The following is a 17,071-nucleotide window of genomic DNA, read 5'->3' as shown; positions in this document are numbered from 1 at the left end:
CAAACACTACACAAGACCAATGCTGCAGACTGAGGAAAATATAATGTATTTCCTTTCATATAGCCAAATCAGTCAAGATGTCAACATGGGGAATCCCAACAATACATGGCCCAGTTTTCATGCTACTACAGTAGTGTGCATAACAGCGTAAGCCCAGCAAACAACAGACAAACATTAAATACTGTCACCAGTACAGTACAGGTTACAATTACAGTAAAACAAATAAATACAACAACAAACAAATAGAAAGATCAGAAAACAGTACAGAAAATACTAGACTTACCTGCTGCATTTTCATAGTACTTAAACCTGAATGGAGTGTCTACAATTAAGCAATCATGTGTTTGTGCACCTGATGGCTGTGTTTCACAGATTGGCTAAAGGTGTGGTAATTTGACAGTCAGTGCTTTGGAATTACAAGGCAGTGACACCATGGTATACTTCTGTGTCTACACGTGTTTAGAGGCCGACATTGTGCTTAACAATGGTGCACTGGGCCAAGGTTTTGCTTCTTAAGTGTAAGGTTTTGATAATTGTGTAATACTTTTGACTACAGTATTCAAGTACTGTATAAATCTGATAATTTCTTAGGTATACTAGCTTTTTATGTCCTTTTCATTTAAAACAGTGTGATTCCTTGCGAACCAGCCTGTACTTAAAAATAACTTGCCTGTATGTTTTACTGCATTTAAATGAAACAAGGACTGGAGAAGTTACCACAGACAGGATCTGTACTGATCTTTCCTTGTCAAATTGTCTAAGTTGCAATCTTGCTTTCTTGTCTTGTGTTATTGCTTTGAAAGGTGCTGTGCTCAAAATATAGAGAAAAAAGTGGCCTGGGATTGCTTTCACGTCTCTCACTGACCGCTCTCCAACTTGTGAAATACCGGCGCTTTCGTCACGGCCCTCATATGCACTAACATGCACACGCAGGCGTCTTTTTTTTTAAAGATTAATTTGTTGGGCAGTTTAGGCCTTTATTTTCATAGGAGAGATGAAGAAATGAAAGGAGAAAGAGGCATGACATGCAGGAAAGTGCCACAGGACGGAGTCAAACCTGCGGCCGCTGCTCCAAGGAGTAGACCACTACATATGGGTGCATGCCCTACCAGGTGAGCTACCCAGGCCCCAATGGTTTGTTGACTTGGTTTGTGTTGACACGCACATATTGTGGATCTATGCCTGAGCAGTTTATGCCTCTTGTGATGATCACAAACAAGAGACTCCAAGCTGGAATGATGGTATTGTGATTTTGTAGCCCTTTTTTGATATGTTCACAACTGTAAAAACACACATAAAGCAGAGCTTAGTGTTCCCTGCACTCTAGTCTGAGTTGTTCAAACACTGTTGACTGTATTGGGCAATAGACTTTCCATTAAATCCTTTTGCATAACCAAGAAGGTGTTGCATGGAAGACTAGACGGATGAACAAATTTTCAATATGACCTTTTCCGAAGGCCAGTATTCCAATAAATACTAATTTCCTGTTGATTTAATTTACGCCTGGAGGACTTTGTCTTCATTTATTATTGAGTAAAAACAGGAGAAACTCTATGGTCTGCCATTATAATGGATTTATTAAGGGTGGGGGAGGGGTTGGGTGGAAGGTGGGCTGGCTATTATTTATTAAGCAGTCGTTTAATTGTGCTGAAACCACCCGCTGACGTGTGCAACAGTAAAGGAGAGGGGTATAGTGGCAGATTCTACCTATAGACTTACACAGATAGAGACAGACTAGCTCAGTGGAGAGCATATAAAGGATGCTATGACAAACCTCTGTGTAAAGAGAAATGTAGTTGAAGCCAGTAAAAGGCTTTTAGAGAATACAAACCTGTTTAAGTGAATAAAAAGGATGGTTGCCTGTCGTATTGTTTACTACATACCCAGCAATTTAAAATATTAGTATTCAACTAAAATATAATTATTTTAAATGTTATATAATTCAGTGTAAATGTTGTATGATTCACAATGATTTTTAACCTCTCACTAAAAATCCATTGTAGCAGAGAAAATAGCAACCCTATAGCAAAACTAGACAAGGCGTAATAAGGCGAGTTATCGAATTGACTCCTGGATTACACTGAACTTCACCAATCATCAAATCATCTGACCGCTTTCCACTACAGAGTAACTGCTGATTCTTAAGTTAAACCATGGCTCTCCAAACCAACTTGGCTTCCATGTTTCATGTTGCATTTGCTTTTAAAACAGTCCTCCCTGTTTGTTAATTTGACCCTTGTATGGAAGCCAAAGCAATTTGCTGCTTTGGCTGCCCCATTACTCATTAGGAGTGTAAATGACTGGGGCCCTATAAGGAGGGGTCCCTGTGTTGCATTGCTTGCAATTTAATGTTAAAACAAGCCAACTGACCTGTAGCTCCCTTCAGGGAAAGACTAATACAAACATTTGCTTTGTTGGGGGAATCAAATGATGACCTTTCCACAAGCCCGACCCTCCCAATTCAGTCACCAGCTCTGCGGTTATGTTGCTGGTCTAAAGGCACTGATAAAGACAATTGATAAAACATTTGATACCATATTGTTGTTATTGTCATAAGTATTTCTGAATTTAAAAAAGTAAACAGAATTTATATTGGGTTGTATGCCTATATGTATGATGGATATTCTCCTTTAAATCCAGGGATTTCTAATTTTGTTGAAACATTATCTTTGCGTACTTGCACTTGTACTTGTACTTTAGCTAGGGGCGGCTGTGGCTCAGTGGTAGAGCGGTTGCCTGCCAATCGGAAGGTTGGTGGTTCAATCCCTGGCCCTGCAGTCACACGTCGAAGTGTCCTTAGGCAAGACACTGAACCCTGAGCTACCCCCGGTGCATCGGAGTGTGAATGTGTGTGAGTGTTTATCTGATGAGCAGGTGGCACCTTGTACGGCAGCCTCAGACATGGTGTATGAATGGTGAACGTATGATGTAAAAAGCGCTTTGAGTAGTCTTTAAGACTAGAAAAGCGCTATATAAATACAGCACATTTACATTTAGATACACAGAGATATAAAAAAAAAAAACTGACATGACACATTACTTATGTTGAACACCACAAAGTTGGTAGCTATATATATATATATATACTGTACGCATTAAGCTTTACACAATTTTCGTTTCTGTGTTGCTGTTTTTGAGTGAATCAGCTGAATGTTTGCAGGTTTCTAAACACATCATATCTATCCTTATGTTACAGATTTAAAAACAGAACATCTGTTAGTTTTTCATCCAAAACATTAAAATGCACATGCACGTTATCTGTTGAATGCTTGCAAGTTTCTGTGCATAACGGTTTGACATCATAATTAAACTAAATAACTGCCAGTGGAAATTTGTATTTACAGTGGTAAGAGAGCCGATCACGCTGGTACAGAGCACCTCTACACACAAGCACATGCATACACACTTGCTTTGTGCACACACACACACATACTGCAGCAGGGTAGTTGAGGCAACAGTTTAAGTGATGAAGCAGCTGAACTACGTCGGCGTCGATAAGGATCCGTCCTGACATTTATTAAAGCACTCTTCCTCTCATGCTGCAACATTGGGACTTCCTCATGGACCCAGTGGACGAGGTATAATTAAAAAGGTAATGGTGCTGGCAGTGGGCTGGCTGGCATGGCTTGAGGGCTGCCCACCGCTATCACGGCAGCCAGAAATAAGAGGAGATCCATTTCAGCCCATCCTCTCACAGTCGCTCGCTACGGGCTAAAAGCATACGATGCCTACAACCACTCACACCGTCCGAGTGGACCAGAGCTAAGCAGAAAAGGTGGAAGTCAGAGATAGGGTCTTATCTCACAGTTTAAAATTTAATTGTTGTCTTCCTTCCAGTAAGTTTTTCCTCTACCTTCACTTCAATCTTTAATGAAGATTAAGTGAATCCCAACAAAGGCTTATCCCCACGTCTGGGGAGGCGCGGAAAGGCCTAATCATGGTGGCCTTCTCTCTCTCTCACACACACACACACACACACACACACACACACACACACACACACACACACACACACACACACAGAGCACGGGCCTGCAGGTGAGGATGCTAATACACAAGACAACTTGCAACAAGAAATGAAAGCACACACACTCATACACACATGCAGGGGTGGCAGCGAGGCACAACTATGCTGCAGCACCTACAAGCTACATTCGTTTACTGCCTGCTACAATCCACCTAACTGCAATATCATTATGCAGCTAAACAGAACAGTTCGCAGCTTAAACCTTTTCCAATTCAGAAGTTTGGTTTTCTGTCACACTGATTATTTATTTTACTTGTGAAGAGCTCACAAGTAAAATAAATTATTATTGTGTTTCATTGAATTTTATAGTATTTCAAAACACAGTGATAAAACAACATTGAAGAAAGTGATTAAAAATATTGGAAAATGTGACAAAAACATTAACAATAAATAACAATAAAAAATGTGAAAAGCACAAAAAACAAAACACTAAAGCTTATACACTTGTTCACTGCTGGAAAAGAGGGGAACAACTCAGGGAAACTGCATTGTTGGCGTGTTGCTGCAAGTAGAAAGAAGTTCACCAATAATCCACTCAGATGGCAGCGGCAAATAGTAAACAGTTAAAGCGGCAGCTGCCCTCTCCTTCATTCTGCTGCCACTGATTATAGCCCTGCTGTTATGTTTACATTAAAAACAAAGAAGGCAGCAATGCAATCTGAAAGCACTTTCTGATTGCTACAGGGAGATGCAGCAGATGAAATGACATGTTAAGACCATTTAACCTACCTATGTTACTGTATAAAACTGACCCGCACACAAAAGACACAAATGCAGGTTGACATGCTGCCATAATTTGAAAAGAACCAGAAAAAAAGTACAGAACCAAACAAACACTGAGTGAAGCAGCTCATCCCAAATCAAGAGCTAATAGAGGATGTCCTGTTAATACAGCCCCTGTTAGATCTCAGCCAATCAGAGAAGACCCGAATGATATCCTGGATTCAATCTTAATGCCATGACACAACCAAGCCTCCAATAAATCTCCAAGGAACACTCCATTTATCAGATAGAAGATGTTATTTTCATTAAAGTCATATTATTGCATACATTCACTCTCCCTCACACACACACACACACACACACACACACACTCAATAGAGAGCAATGGTTTCCATATTAAAGTGGAAGCGAAGGTTGCATGTAGCTTATTGGTATGAGAGATGTAGCAAAAAGCAATATTGGCACTTAAATGACATGCAGGGCAAATTCGGTGTGTGTGTGTGTGTGTGTGTGTGTGTGTGTGTGTGTGTGTGTGTGTGTGTGTGTGTGTGTGTGTGTGTGTGTGTGAGACAAAGGGTTTATACCTTCTTCTCTTTTTCTGTGATATCAGTTGTGGAATAATACCATAGGCAAAATTGCTTCTATAGATGAAATTCAACAAATCTGAGTCAATTCACTAATAACTGGCAACTCTGCATCTGCAGCCAAATCCCATACAGGTCTTCATATGTAAAGTGCTTTCCACTGAGCAGAAATTATTCCCGTCTGCCCTCCTCACACATACACACCCACACACATCAGCACACACACGCACATAATATGCGCACAGCCACATACACATATCTAGATGGCCAAGAGGGATGAGGGAGTGTGAGAGAGACACAGGGAAAAGCTGACTTAAACATTTTTCTCCATTTCACAAAAGTAGCCGTACTGTTGTCAACATGATGAATGAGAGAATAAAAAGAGAGAGAGACATAAAAGAAGGAGAGAGAGGGAGGTTGGGGAGGAACAAGTTTTAGTAGAAGGGGGGAAAGTGGAAGTGTCCGACCTGAAGATGTGACAGCAGCTGTTGAACATTTTCATTATAATAGTCTTTTAAGTAATTGCAAATGTTAATATTTTTACTACTTTGATGGCATCTAAATTATAATGCACTGTGTGTGTATGTGTGTGTCATATAATGACAAAAAAAAAAAACATGCCCTTTCACTCATTTAATGATTAGATGGTCAGCACATTTGTAGGTGTGTGCATATTGTATGCATAAAAGGCACACACACACGCAGACACACACAGACACGCACACACATATATATATATATATATTTATATATATATATATATATTTATGACCCCATCCTGCTGCTGGTCATTAAACAGGTGTAAACTGACTCTTACAAGCAGCCTCAGCATGTTACTGGACTGAAAAGCTGCATGTTCAGCATACAGGTTAGAGTGAGTTTGAGTGCGTGTCAGTGCATAATGAACTAAAAACCACATGCTACCAAATTACTGATGACTTGATTTTATGTATTGAGGTGTTTATTTATTGAAGTCTCATATTTGGGGGGAAAACAGCTTAATTGTGTATTAAAATATCAAATCACACAAACACAAACACACACATCTACTGATGAATTCAAGCTGTGAGAAGTAGGGGGAAAAAAAGGAAAATTATGCAACTCTGAGAATTTAATGTGTGAAAAGACATGGCTTTCTTTCAGATCACCGATCAACGAAGAATGGCTGGATGCAAAAATCACTCACAGCCAAAACATCAAGCTGCAAATATCCGGACCGCAAGGCAGTCTGCAGTCATTTCACTCACCAATACCAGAAACAAAAACGGATAAACTGCCGTGACATGCTTCATTGTTTTTTAACAATTTAGCAACTTTGATACCCTTCAACATGTAAGAAAGCAGTGCAATGAAAGAGCGAAAAAGACAAAGTCAAGAAAGTTAAATATCTGGTACCACCTGCTGGTCAGAGTCAGAGGAGATGAAGCACCAACACATCTACACACTGCCATCTATTCTTTTTCCTTTAACGCCTGTAAAGTCAAGGGAGACGATTTAGAACTGAACAGAAGCAAACCAGTCACAAAGATATGATATGGATTGTTGAAAATCAGCACTGAGCTTTTCTGACTGTGCTGTTGAAGGTATAGAGGGTTCTCCAGCCTATTATAGCCAGCGAAACAACATGAATATTGAATGTGATATGCCCATCTTCTCTGGATGGCACAGAGGACTCGCTGGTTGATTGTGATCCATGGTAGCTGACAATCGGCCCATTGCAGAGGGCCATAACCTGGTGCTTGTGTGCTGATGACAGTGTGAGGCAGCAGCCTCAAACGGAGCAGTAATTGGACATTACTCCTGCAGAGAGAGGCTAAAAGCATCTCTGCCACTCTTTGTGCTGACATCCCTCTTTTACTCTCATCACACTCTTCTCCATTTCCCTTCACTCTGGCCAGCGCTCCTTTAATTGTAATGGCCTTATTGGGAGTGTTAAAAGGAGCTCAGAGACACTGGACATCACTTTAACAAATACAAAGAGAACCTTGTCATTTACACTCCTGAGCTCTCTGTGCCTCTCTGTGTGTTTGTGTCTTTGCAAAAAAGCCCTATTAATCCACACTGATCACAGTTTGTGTGCCTTTACACACTTTTGTGCCAGTGAGAATATGCACATACATCACATCTGGGACTCTGTGTGCATGTGCGTGTGTGTGTGTGAGAGACGGTTAAATCATCATCATAGAGATATTTCCTCTTTATCCCCAAATGCCAGTGTTTATCTATGTTAATAATGTAAGGGTGGCTTTAACAGCTTGCTTGTTGCTTTGTGCTAGCACCATTAAGGCCAAGCTTTAATTTTTAATGAGGAGGAAACAAACTCTTACAGCTTTACTAACATTAACAAATGACTACAGGGTTGAATTCCACTAATCAACACGGATCAATCAGCCCAGAGCAATCAGTGTCACAGGTACAGTGCAGTTTGGATAAGCTTCTGTGTCTAGAGATCAGCCAATGCTCATGGTGCTGAATGTCTCTATGGCGTAGAAGTGAGATTAAATTGCAGTAGAGGAACATTGAGAGCTTCCATTAACCACTGTGTAGAAGAAGATCCTCAACCTATTTGTATAATTTTGAGAGGACAAACTTCATGAAGCTTTATAGGGTGATAGAGAAATACACATATTTAGGAAACTTACCACAGAGCAGAAGGTTTTAGATAGTAATCATTTGAGTAGGATAAGGAAACAATTACCCTATTAGTCAGTGACCTTAATTACCTTAATTAACCTTTGGTCCCAGAACATTCATGCCAGCCTGGTCTCACAAAAATCCGTGAAATGATCACAAACTGTTAACAGCAAATTTTGTGGTGGTGACACAGAATGTTTGAAAAGTCTGTGTGGCCACCACGGAAAAAAATGCCAAAGTAAACTCAGTGAGGAGATGACGTAGCATTAGGAGCGACTATGATAGCGAGTAGTATGATAGCTCAAAAATCTGCGTAAGGAACCGTAAGCCCATCCACGACCTTTCCCTAATTTAAGGGGCCTTGTTTATTTCACGGAATTCTTCCCTGGGCCCGTCACAGAGTTTTTGGCGATCCGTGTTCATTTCACGGAAGTCTTCCGTAGGCCCGTCACAGAATTTGGTTGCTAGCAGGCTGGGGGCTGACTGTGGATGTGTCCCTGGGCCGGGCTGTAATGATAGATAGATGGCTGGCAGGGGACTGATTGTGGAATGCATGTGTCTGCGGACCGGTCTGTTGTCAGCTCTCATCCCGACTGAAACCTCGCAGCGCCGGGAGACTGAGGCAGACAGACAGGGTTTTGCTATCTAGCTAAATTACCATTAGATTAGTCGTCTATCTATACAGTTAACGTTACTGATGAATTTGTGGGTTAGCTAGCCCAGAGTTGTTAACTGTGGTCAAAACAATCATAGTATAAATAAATGAGCGTGTTGGACGGTGACGTAATCTTCTTTTACCCATCAAGAATTACATTAGCATTAGCTACTTGTCAACCAGCCTCTACACTGTAGGCACCAAAGCACTTTTCCTCTTTGTTCCCCCTACAGCTTGGAAGGGGAATTGTTAGCAATATTTTTATGTCTCATTCCAACGAGTTAATGAACCACTAAAACAATTTTGGAAACATTATTTTAAGGTGCAATAGATTTTTTGTGTTGGATCAATCAACATTGAAATCAATCAATATCACTAAATAAGGTATCTTTTGTATTACTGTGTTGCAAAGTGGGATGTAATCAATGACAAAATTATGCCATGTGGCAGAAAAATTATGAATTTGTGGTTAACACACCTGCCTCATTACATCCCCTGCATCTGGTTGTTGGGTAAAGCTGCTCACTAATGGGGAAACGGCGAATATCGACCCCATATACAGTATATATCAGTATACATCAAACACAATCTTTGCCAGCTCTTGTACCATATCACCAGCACACATCTCATCATGGGGCTTCAAAGGAGCCTCAACTCTCTTCAACAAATGATCCTTGCACAACTTTCCAATTAGCTGCCATGTCAGTGTGATTGGGCTGCAGAGCCTTGATTGGGCCTGGAGGACTGTTGACGAACACTGATAGAGGCTAAACCAGGCCAAGCTTTAATTGATATTTTGAAGAGGGTGGAGGAACTGAGCGTGTGCACTCCATCTTTTAATATGAATTATAAATTCCTGTCACCCCTGTCACTCACTTCCTGTCGCATACGTTGATTAAACTGATTTCTACTATACAATATTACACAAGTGTGCTGTGCGGTATTTGCTCTAAGATGTTCCAATCATACTTTGTTCTAATAAACATGTAATGAATTAATTAATAAAATGAATCCACAATACAACTTCCTTAACCTCATCTATTTTGTCTGAGCAAAATGTTCTGGTAGGCAAAAACTGTGTACTACAAAACTAACTGAACCCAAGCTTAAGCACTCAGCATACAGTACATACGATGGAGTCGTTGATTTCATACAATGGAGTGCTGCAGAGGCTGCACAGGAACTACATGGACTGTGTATGTTTCCACATATCTAAGCAGGTTGTGATTGATCTTTCCTCCTGCTATTAGATTGGTATTGATGTGCCAGTAGGACAGATGGTCACACCTACAGCCAGGGTCACGCTTCAGAACCTCAAATTTAATCGAAATAATAATACATTTTTTATGATCAAGCTGCATGGAGGTTTCGAAGTGAGCGCTGAGTTGCAGGGAGTGTGCAGGGTAACATTAGGACTGAGCGTTTACTGCCAGCATTTACGAGTCCACACTAAAGCACACCATGCACGCAGTGGAAACTGGGAAACATAACGGCAAAAACACTTTGCGTTTAAGATCCAAAAGCTACTGCAAAAGTTCATCCAACACAAGGCTTTGCCTCAGCCAAACAATTAAGATTTTAACGGTAGACACTTGAGTATTTGGTTATCTCTGTCTTTGTATAAACTGCATATCCATTTACAAAATCATTTTCTCATCCTTCCTCCCCTTCAATAAAATAGCCTTTCTTAATCCATCTTTCCTCTAATCTGTAATATAAACAGTGATAAGGAACATGTACAAGCCTGCGTTATGGGAAAAAAGGCCTAGCTGTAAATAATATTTCATAAATGCTAGTGCTGAAAAATAGACCCGAGGGTCTGAACTGTGGATGTTTTCACCACAACAGACATGGCAGGTCTGGCAGGGACTTTTCTTCTTTTTATTTTATCATAATAGAGGAAGGGAGAGAGAGGAAGAGAAGAGGAAACAAGAGGAAGAAGATAGACAGATAGATTGATAGATAGATAGATAGATAGACAGATAGATACATAGATAGATAGATAGATAGATAGATAGATAGATAGATAGATAGATAGATAGATAGATAGAGATAGATAGACAGACAGATAGACTACAGCAGCGTGGCAGAGGCAGGCAGAATTAAAGAGGCTTTTTTGTGGCGTTTAATATCCATTCATTGGCTGGACTGCTGACACAGTGAGAGCACTGCGCTCAGGATTTATAGCCACTTCTAATGGGCATGCCCAGAACCAAAGCACTGCAGTCAGCACATTCTCCCTCTGTGCGCACACAGTCACGAATACAGCCCACTGAACACACGCACTCACCCAACGCACGCACACACACACGCACACACACACACACAACTGTTAAAACACACCATAACATGTAACATTTGCTCTTTTTTCTTTGTTTGTATGTTAAGTGTAATTGTGTGACTGTTTTATTGCACAGTACGGCCGAGTTAGGGAGGAGGGCATACAGACGCGCACGCACGCACGCACGCACGCGCACACACACACACACACACACACACACACACACACACACACACACACACTGTTTCATCAGACAGCGGTCTACCAACAGCCACTTTAACCTGCTTCATTCTTGGGGAACTGTGTTGTAGATGTTTGAGCACATGTACCAGTGAACCTACTTGATGTGGGAATGTACAGATGTGGTCCTGTTGTGTGACTGTATGCAGCAAAGAGAGAGGCGAAAAAACATGAACGCACACACACACACAGACACACTTACCTGCCCAGCTTGGGGTCTCCATGAACAGCCGACTGGTCGGAGATAAGGGACTTTTGTGCTGCCCTGTTAGATGAGCAGAGAACAAAGACAAAAAGGTTAGCAATCAAAGACACACTTTAACATCTAACACAGGTTGTTAAAACAGAGAGAGAGAGAGAGAGAGAGAGAGGAGAGAGAGAGAGAGAGAGACAAGTATGAGATGTGATTGATGTAAAAAAGAAAGTCTGGAATTTTAACCCATTACTGATGTGATTGCCATCACATAGAGAACACAGTTTAATGTGTGAGTGAGTGTAGCTGCATTTTAGGCCTTTATTTGACAGGACAGCTGAATAAATTAAAGGGGAGAGTGAGTGGTAATGACATGCAGCAAAGGGCCACAGGTCAGAGTCAAACCCGGGCCCACTGCATCGAGGAGTAAACTTCAACATATGACAGCCTGCTCTACCAACTGAGCTGTCCTGAGGCGCCTTGCATCAGGACTTTATGCTGTAGTTTTCAATGTCAGCACATACAAATTAAATAGTGTACCTGTATAAAAACAACTGATAGGGAATTAAGTAGATTATAATTGTTTGTGTTGTCACGTATATCACATGACAACACCTGAGAAAGCTATATTCACTGAGAAAGACTCCTTATGCTACTAATTTTTTAATTTAGCATTTGAGTTTTTCTCCGTAAAGTGTGTTTTTTTTTTTAAATTGCATTTGACGGCAATAGATGGTTTACACTGTATGACCAGATGTATTGCACATTCATCACCTTATATCATAGGAGATTTATAAATCCAATTGATTTTCACCACAAGAAGAGACTCGTAAAAGAGCAATCGATTGTGGCTAACAGGCCTCTGTCAGAGAAGAAGCTTAGAGTTTGGAACATTACAGCATTTCAAAGTATATTCAAAACATGTGGAAAGATATCCAGATAAATTGAACCTTGCTTTGCGTAGAGAGAGCCTCTGATTACTTTTGATCATGCATCTACATCGACAATGGCATGAGTTAATAATTCAAAGATAAAACAGTGTTATTAAAGGGAAATAATATTTCATCCAGCCCATCAGTGACCACAGCGACCCAGTCCGCTGACAGAGATTGACACTCGTGTGATACAATATAACATCTGGTGGTGCTGCTGCACTGTCATCAGATATATCCACATGCACGCACGCACGCACGCATGCACACACACACACAAATAGAGTTGTATTCCCAATACACAGCTGAAGAAAAAGAAAGATGGAAAATGAAAAATGGAAAGGCTCATGTGGCCAAACAGCAGCTGTGACAGCAGGGCCTGCTGGTGTTAGTTGAACAACGTACTAGGGGTGGTGGGTAAGGGTGGAGTGAGGCCTTTTTTTTTTTTTTTAAATACATGTGCATGCACAGGATGCTCACATACTGTGTGTATGTGAGCATCTCTAAAAGAGTTGATGCGTATGCATGTATAGTACTGTGTGTGTGTGTGTGTGTGTGTGTGTGTGTGTGTGTGTGTGTGTCTGGCCATGTTCCAGACTTGGCTGCGGCGGCTGAAACCAAATCGAGAGAAGAGAAAACAGAGAAACAGAGAAAAAAGAAGACAGGAAACTAAAGCAAGATAAAACAGTTGAGTAGTTGAGAATAGAGTAGAAAAATAAGATGGGGAACACACAAGAGAGACAAGCAATGAATCTATTCACAATAATAATGAGTTCATTCAGCAAACAAAAAGCAAACAGATAATTAGCAGAATGTTTAATATATGTTTCATCTTCCCCCGAGTCAAAGCAATAGCAGACATATATCATATTTAACAAATAGACAAACAACAATGTCTACAGCAGATGCATTTACTCTCTCACACCCGCAAACACACATGTGAGAATACACAAATACAGACATAACACTGCTGTTCTGGAGTAAAGACATTTAAACTGGACTACATTTATTCTACAACAAATACAAGTATTATAATACTTGTAATACAATATTAAAAGCTTTTTTTAACTTTAACATTTATATAATTTTCCAGCAAAACATGCAAACATACTCAATTTTCTGAACACTCATCTCAACTAATACTCGTTTAGTATATACCAGTAAAAGTGGATTTAAGGTGCCAAGCAACACTCTTTTTAAATCTAATCAAGTGTGTTGCTTATTTGTTCCATTTGAGATGACCTAAATATTTTTTCTCTTTGGATTTGATTGTTATTTAGGCTGGGGGAAAAAAGAAAGCATGGACATAGACTACAGGACACTGTCTACCAGAGGAGTAACATAATTTTAAGTTGAATTAAGCCTATTAATTGACTGTGCTAATAAATCACTGACTTATTTTAGTTTAAAATAATCGCTTACAGGTGCCTGGGTAGCTGACCTGTGTTGGGCCCACCAGCGCAGGTAAACCTGATTTTTAACAAAAAAGACCACAGCAGTAAGTTTATATAGGTTTATACGGATCAAAGGAGGGACAAAGGAACTCATGGAGCCACAGACAAAGAGATTTCGGCCTACACTTTAAATTCCAAGCCTGATCCACCTCTGAAACAAAGGTGAAGCACATGTCTCCTCAGACAAGAGGAGAAAAAGACAATTTTGCAGCAGCACCCAGCAAGTCACATGAAGGTGATACTGCACAAATGACCGTAACGCCATGGGGTCCTGGATTCCCATTGGACCGGGGGACCCCAAAAACAGCATGGGGCCGGGGCCCAAAAAACATGCTGACACACAGAAACCTCTGCTCTCCCCTTCGACTTCGGTTGAAACAGGTCAGCGCTCAAAGGTGAAGCACATGTCTCCTCAGACAAGAGGAGAAAAAGACAATTTTGCAGCAGCACCCAGCAAGTCACATGAAGGTGATACTGCACAAATGACCGTAACGCCATGGGGTCCTGGATTCCCATTGGACCGGGGGACCCCAAAAACAGCATGGGGCCGGGGCCCAAAAAACATGCTGACACACAGAAACCTCTGCTCTCCCCTTCGACTTCGGTTGAAACAGGTCAGCGCTCAAGCTTGTTCCTTTTTTGGAACGAAGTGGATTTAATTTTGGTCTTATGATATGAAAACACCAGTGCTTCTAAGCACTGGTGTTTTCATATAATAGGATATCTGCAGGAGAAGGAAACAACACTGCAAAAAGGGGATGTCTAAAAAGAAGATAAAAAGAATTGAAGGAAAAGGTACTCAAAACTAGTGAAATTATCTGTTCATGCAGAAAGATAATTTCTCTTGACAAGCTTGCTTAAATTAAGATTATAGTGTAAAGTTAAACACTTAATATAAGAAATTCACTCTTAAAACAAGATATATTATATAACACTTCTAAATTTATGTTGTTGTTTTTCCTCGGTAGGAACCAAATATTTTGCAGTGAATGCTTTTCTTCTCAAAAGTCGACTGAAATTGCTCCCTGCTGTGCTTCTGGGGAAGACAATTTTCTCGTGTTCTGCTGACGAGCAGACCCGGACCGCTTTGTTACTGTGGACGATCTATAGACAGACATAAACGGACTGAACACATGAAAGTAAGAAGCCTTCATAGTGTCTTTCTGGGCAGAGAAATAGGTGTGTTTTATTAATGTGATAACTTTTAATACTGCAAATTGTGTTATGACACTAATGAGATCTTGATTAATATTTGTGCTATTGCTGCATGTGTGAGTTATTAATCTGATTGGGCCGCAGAGTCCAATCTGTTTCGCTGTAAATAGACCATTTGATCACGACACTGCTGAAATGTTGGGTTTGAAACTATAGGTTGGTTAAAAATGTAATCATTTTCCAAATACTTTTCTAACTATGGAGGACGCTCCGTTGGTAAGTCTGAGGACTGCCACTCCGTGACCAGAACGCCGTCCTGTGTAACCCAACGGAGCTGTGTTTATCTCCACAAAGGATCAGCTGTTTAGCTTGTACAAATGAACGTCCCCTGGTTCAGACAACATCTCAGTCTGTCCTAACTTCTCGTTAGTCCAGACCTGGGTGAACGAGAGGACTGGTCATTATTGATAATCAATATCCAAAGTGTTTTTCCATTCTCTAAATGTGCTTCTCTCATCTTACATGCTAACCGAACACACACAAACACATGTGCGTTGCACAGCTAAAACCGCTAGCTAGTGTGTTTTTTCTGTCTGTAAGACGTTAGCCTGAAAGCTAACCGGCTAGCCTAGGCACATGGTTGCACCCAGCACCACTACCACCCTCTTGAGGCTAAATGGCTTTTGTGCAGCTAACGATTTTTTGTGTATTTGTAGTAACAATTGCTGATTGAACACTTAAGTGCTCAAATTCACCCTTCTTCTGTTCCTTTAAGAGATAAAAGATGAATGAATCCCATAAATAAGATCTATGTTTTAAAGGGAATGCCACTTATGAGACTGTTTTCACAGTTCATTATTGGTCCCTGGTTTCGGGCCCATTTATAGAGGTTCATTCCTAAATGCAGCGGCCCAAGGTTCGACTACGACCTGCGGCTGTTTGCTGCATGTCAATTCCACTCTCTCTCTCCCCATTCATGTCAGCTTTCCTCTACAAATAAAGGCCTAAATGGCCAAAAATATATAAAAATACTTGCTCACAATCTAATTACAAAATTTTTGTCTCTTTAGACCTTCATGTAGCCACATGAATGACCCTGGTAATGATCATAAATGAATTGGGATTCCATAAATAAGTCTTATGTTTCTGGGAACATTACTTTAAAATTAAACCCAAACGATCTCTATCACATCTATCACTCGTCACCTTGTAATTAAAATAAAATGTGAAGCACCAGGCGACCCTTTGGCTGGACTCGTTTAAAAAAAAAAAAAAAAAGATGGTTCCCCCAGTTATCCACTGTTTTGGTTGTTCCAAGTGATCCGCAAATTTTGTGCAACCTCACTCTCACTATCAGAGATAGTGACAGAGACCGTTTTTTCCATAGGATCTTTTTTTCATTGATTTTGGAATATTTTAAGTGAATAAATATGCTATTTTATGAGCCATTTATTTTCTATGTTCGGTTATGTTTAGTGGCCCCTCTAAACTATTGGCTGAGGTGAAGAAAGGCAGTCTTGCAAGGATACTTAAAATCAGGAATTCATATACAGTATAAATGTTTATCTTTATCTTGACCACATTTTTCATACTTTACATACAACCACATTAAAATAATACACGCAAGATCTTTTAAACAGAAAACGTTAAAATTACTATATTTTAATTGAGATTTTTTTTTTTTTAACCTTTTTTAATAATCTCAATTAAATTATAGTAATTTCCACTTGGCTGCAACACCTACAGCCATTCATTGTAGTTTTTGTTTTTGTTTTGTTAAACGTATTTTTCGTTTGAACGTGAGGGCCCAATTGTGGGGTCAAGGAACAGCAACAGTCAGTTCCAAAATCGCTTGGAACCTGCATTATTCAGATTTTTTTTAAATATAAAATAAAATAACAATAATAAAGTGTAAGGCCGAAATCTGATTTGTGAAATAGCTAGATGTAGTGGTCTAACACTAGCACTCTAATCTGTCATCGGTGTGATTAAAAGCACCTCCTCGCTTGTTGCTGCTGCTGCCTCTAATTAATTGCAGGAGGATAAATAACAGGTTTAGGATGGTAGATTGGGAGAAATTAAATGCAGTAACTCTTACTGACCATCATGGCCACAGGGTATTATTACATTTAAAGCATTGCAACTTTGTCTGTTACTTTTGAAATAGCATGTGATCGGCTTGGGAAAGGGATT

General features: G+C 40.2%; 1 protein-coding gene across 6 annotated transcripts in view; it reads right to left on the bottom strand.

The window, feature by feature from the left end:
• The window catches only part of LOC116671533 (RNA binding protein fox-1 homolog 3-like), a 751,379-nt gene that overhangs the window by 386,832 nt on the left and 347,476 nt on the right, over positions 1–17,071 (bottom strand). For all 6 annotated transcript variants that reach the window (XM_032502899.1, XM_032502901.1, XM_032502896.1 and 3 more), the window contains exon 4: positions 11,347–11,409. In XM_032502899.1, the coding sequence (XP_032358790.1) occupies positions 11,347–11,368 (22 nt within the window). In that variant the 5' untranslated portion in view covers positions 11,369–11,409. The remainder of the gene's footprint in view (positions 1–11,346; positions 11,410–17,071) is intronic.

The sequence above is a fragment of the Etheostoma spectabile genome, chromosome 21 (assembly GCF_008692095.1).
Source record: "Etheostoma spectabile isolate EspeVRDwgs_2016 chromosome 21, UIUC_Espe_1.0, whole genome shotgun sequence".
In the NCBI taxonomy this organism is placed as follows: domain Eukaryota; kingdom Metazoa; phylum Chordata; class Actinopteri; order Perciformes; family Percidae; genus Etheostoma; species Etheostoma spectabile.
This window is presented reverse-complemented; position numbering and strand designations above follow the sequence as displayed.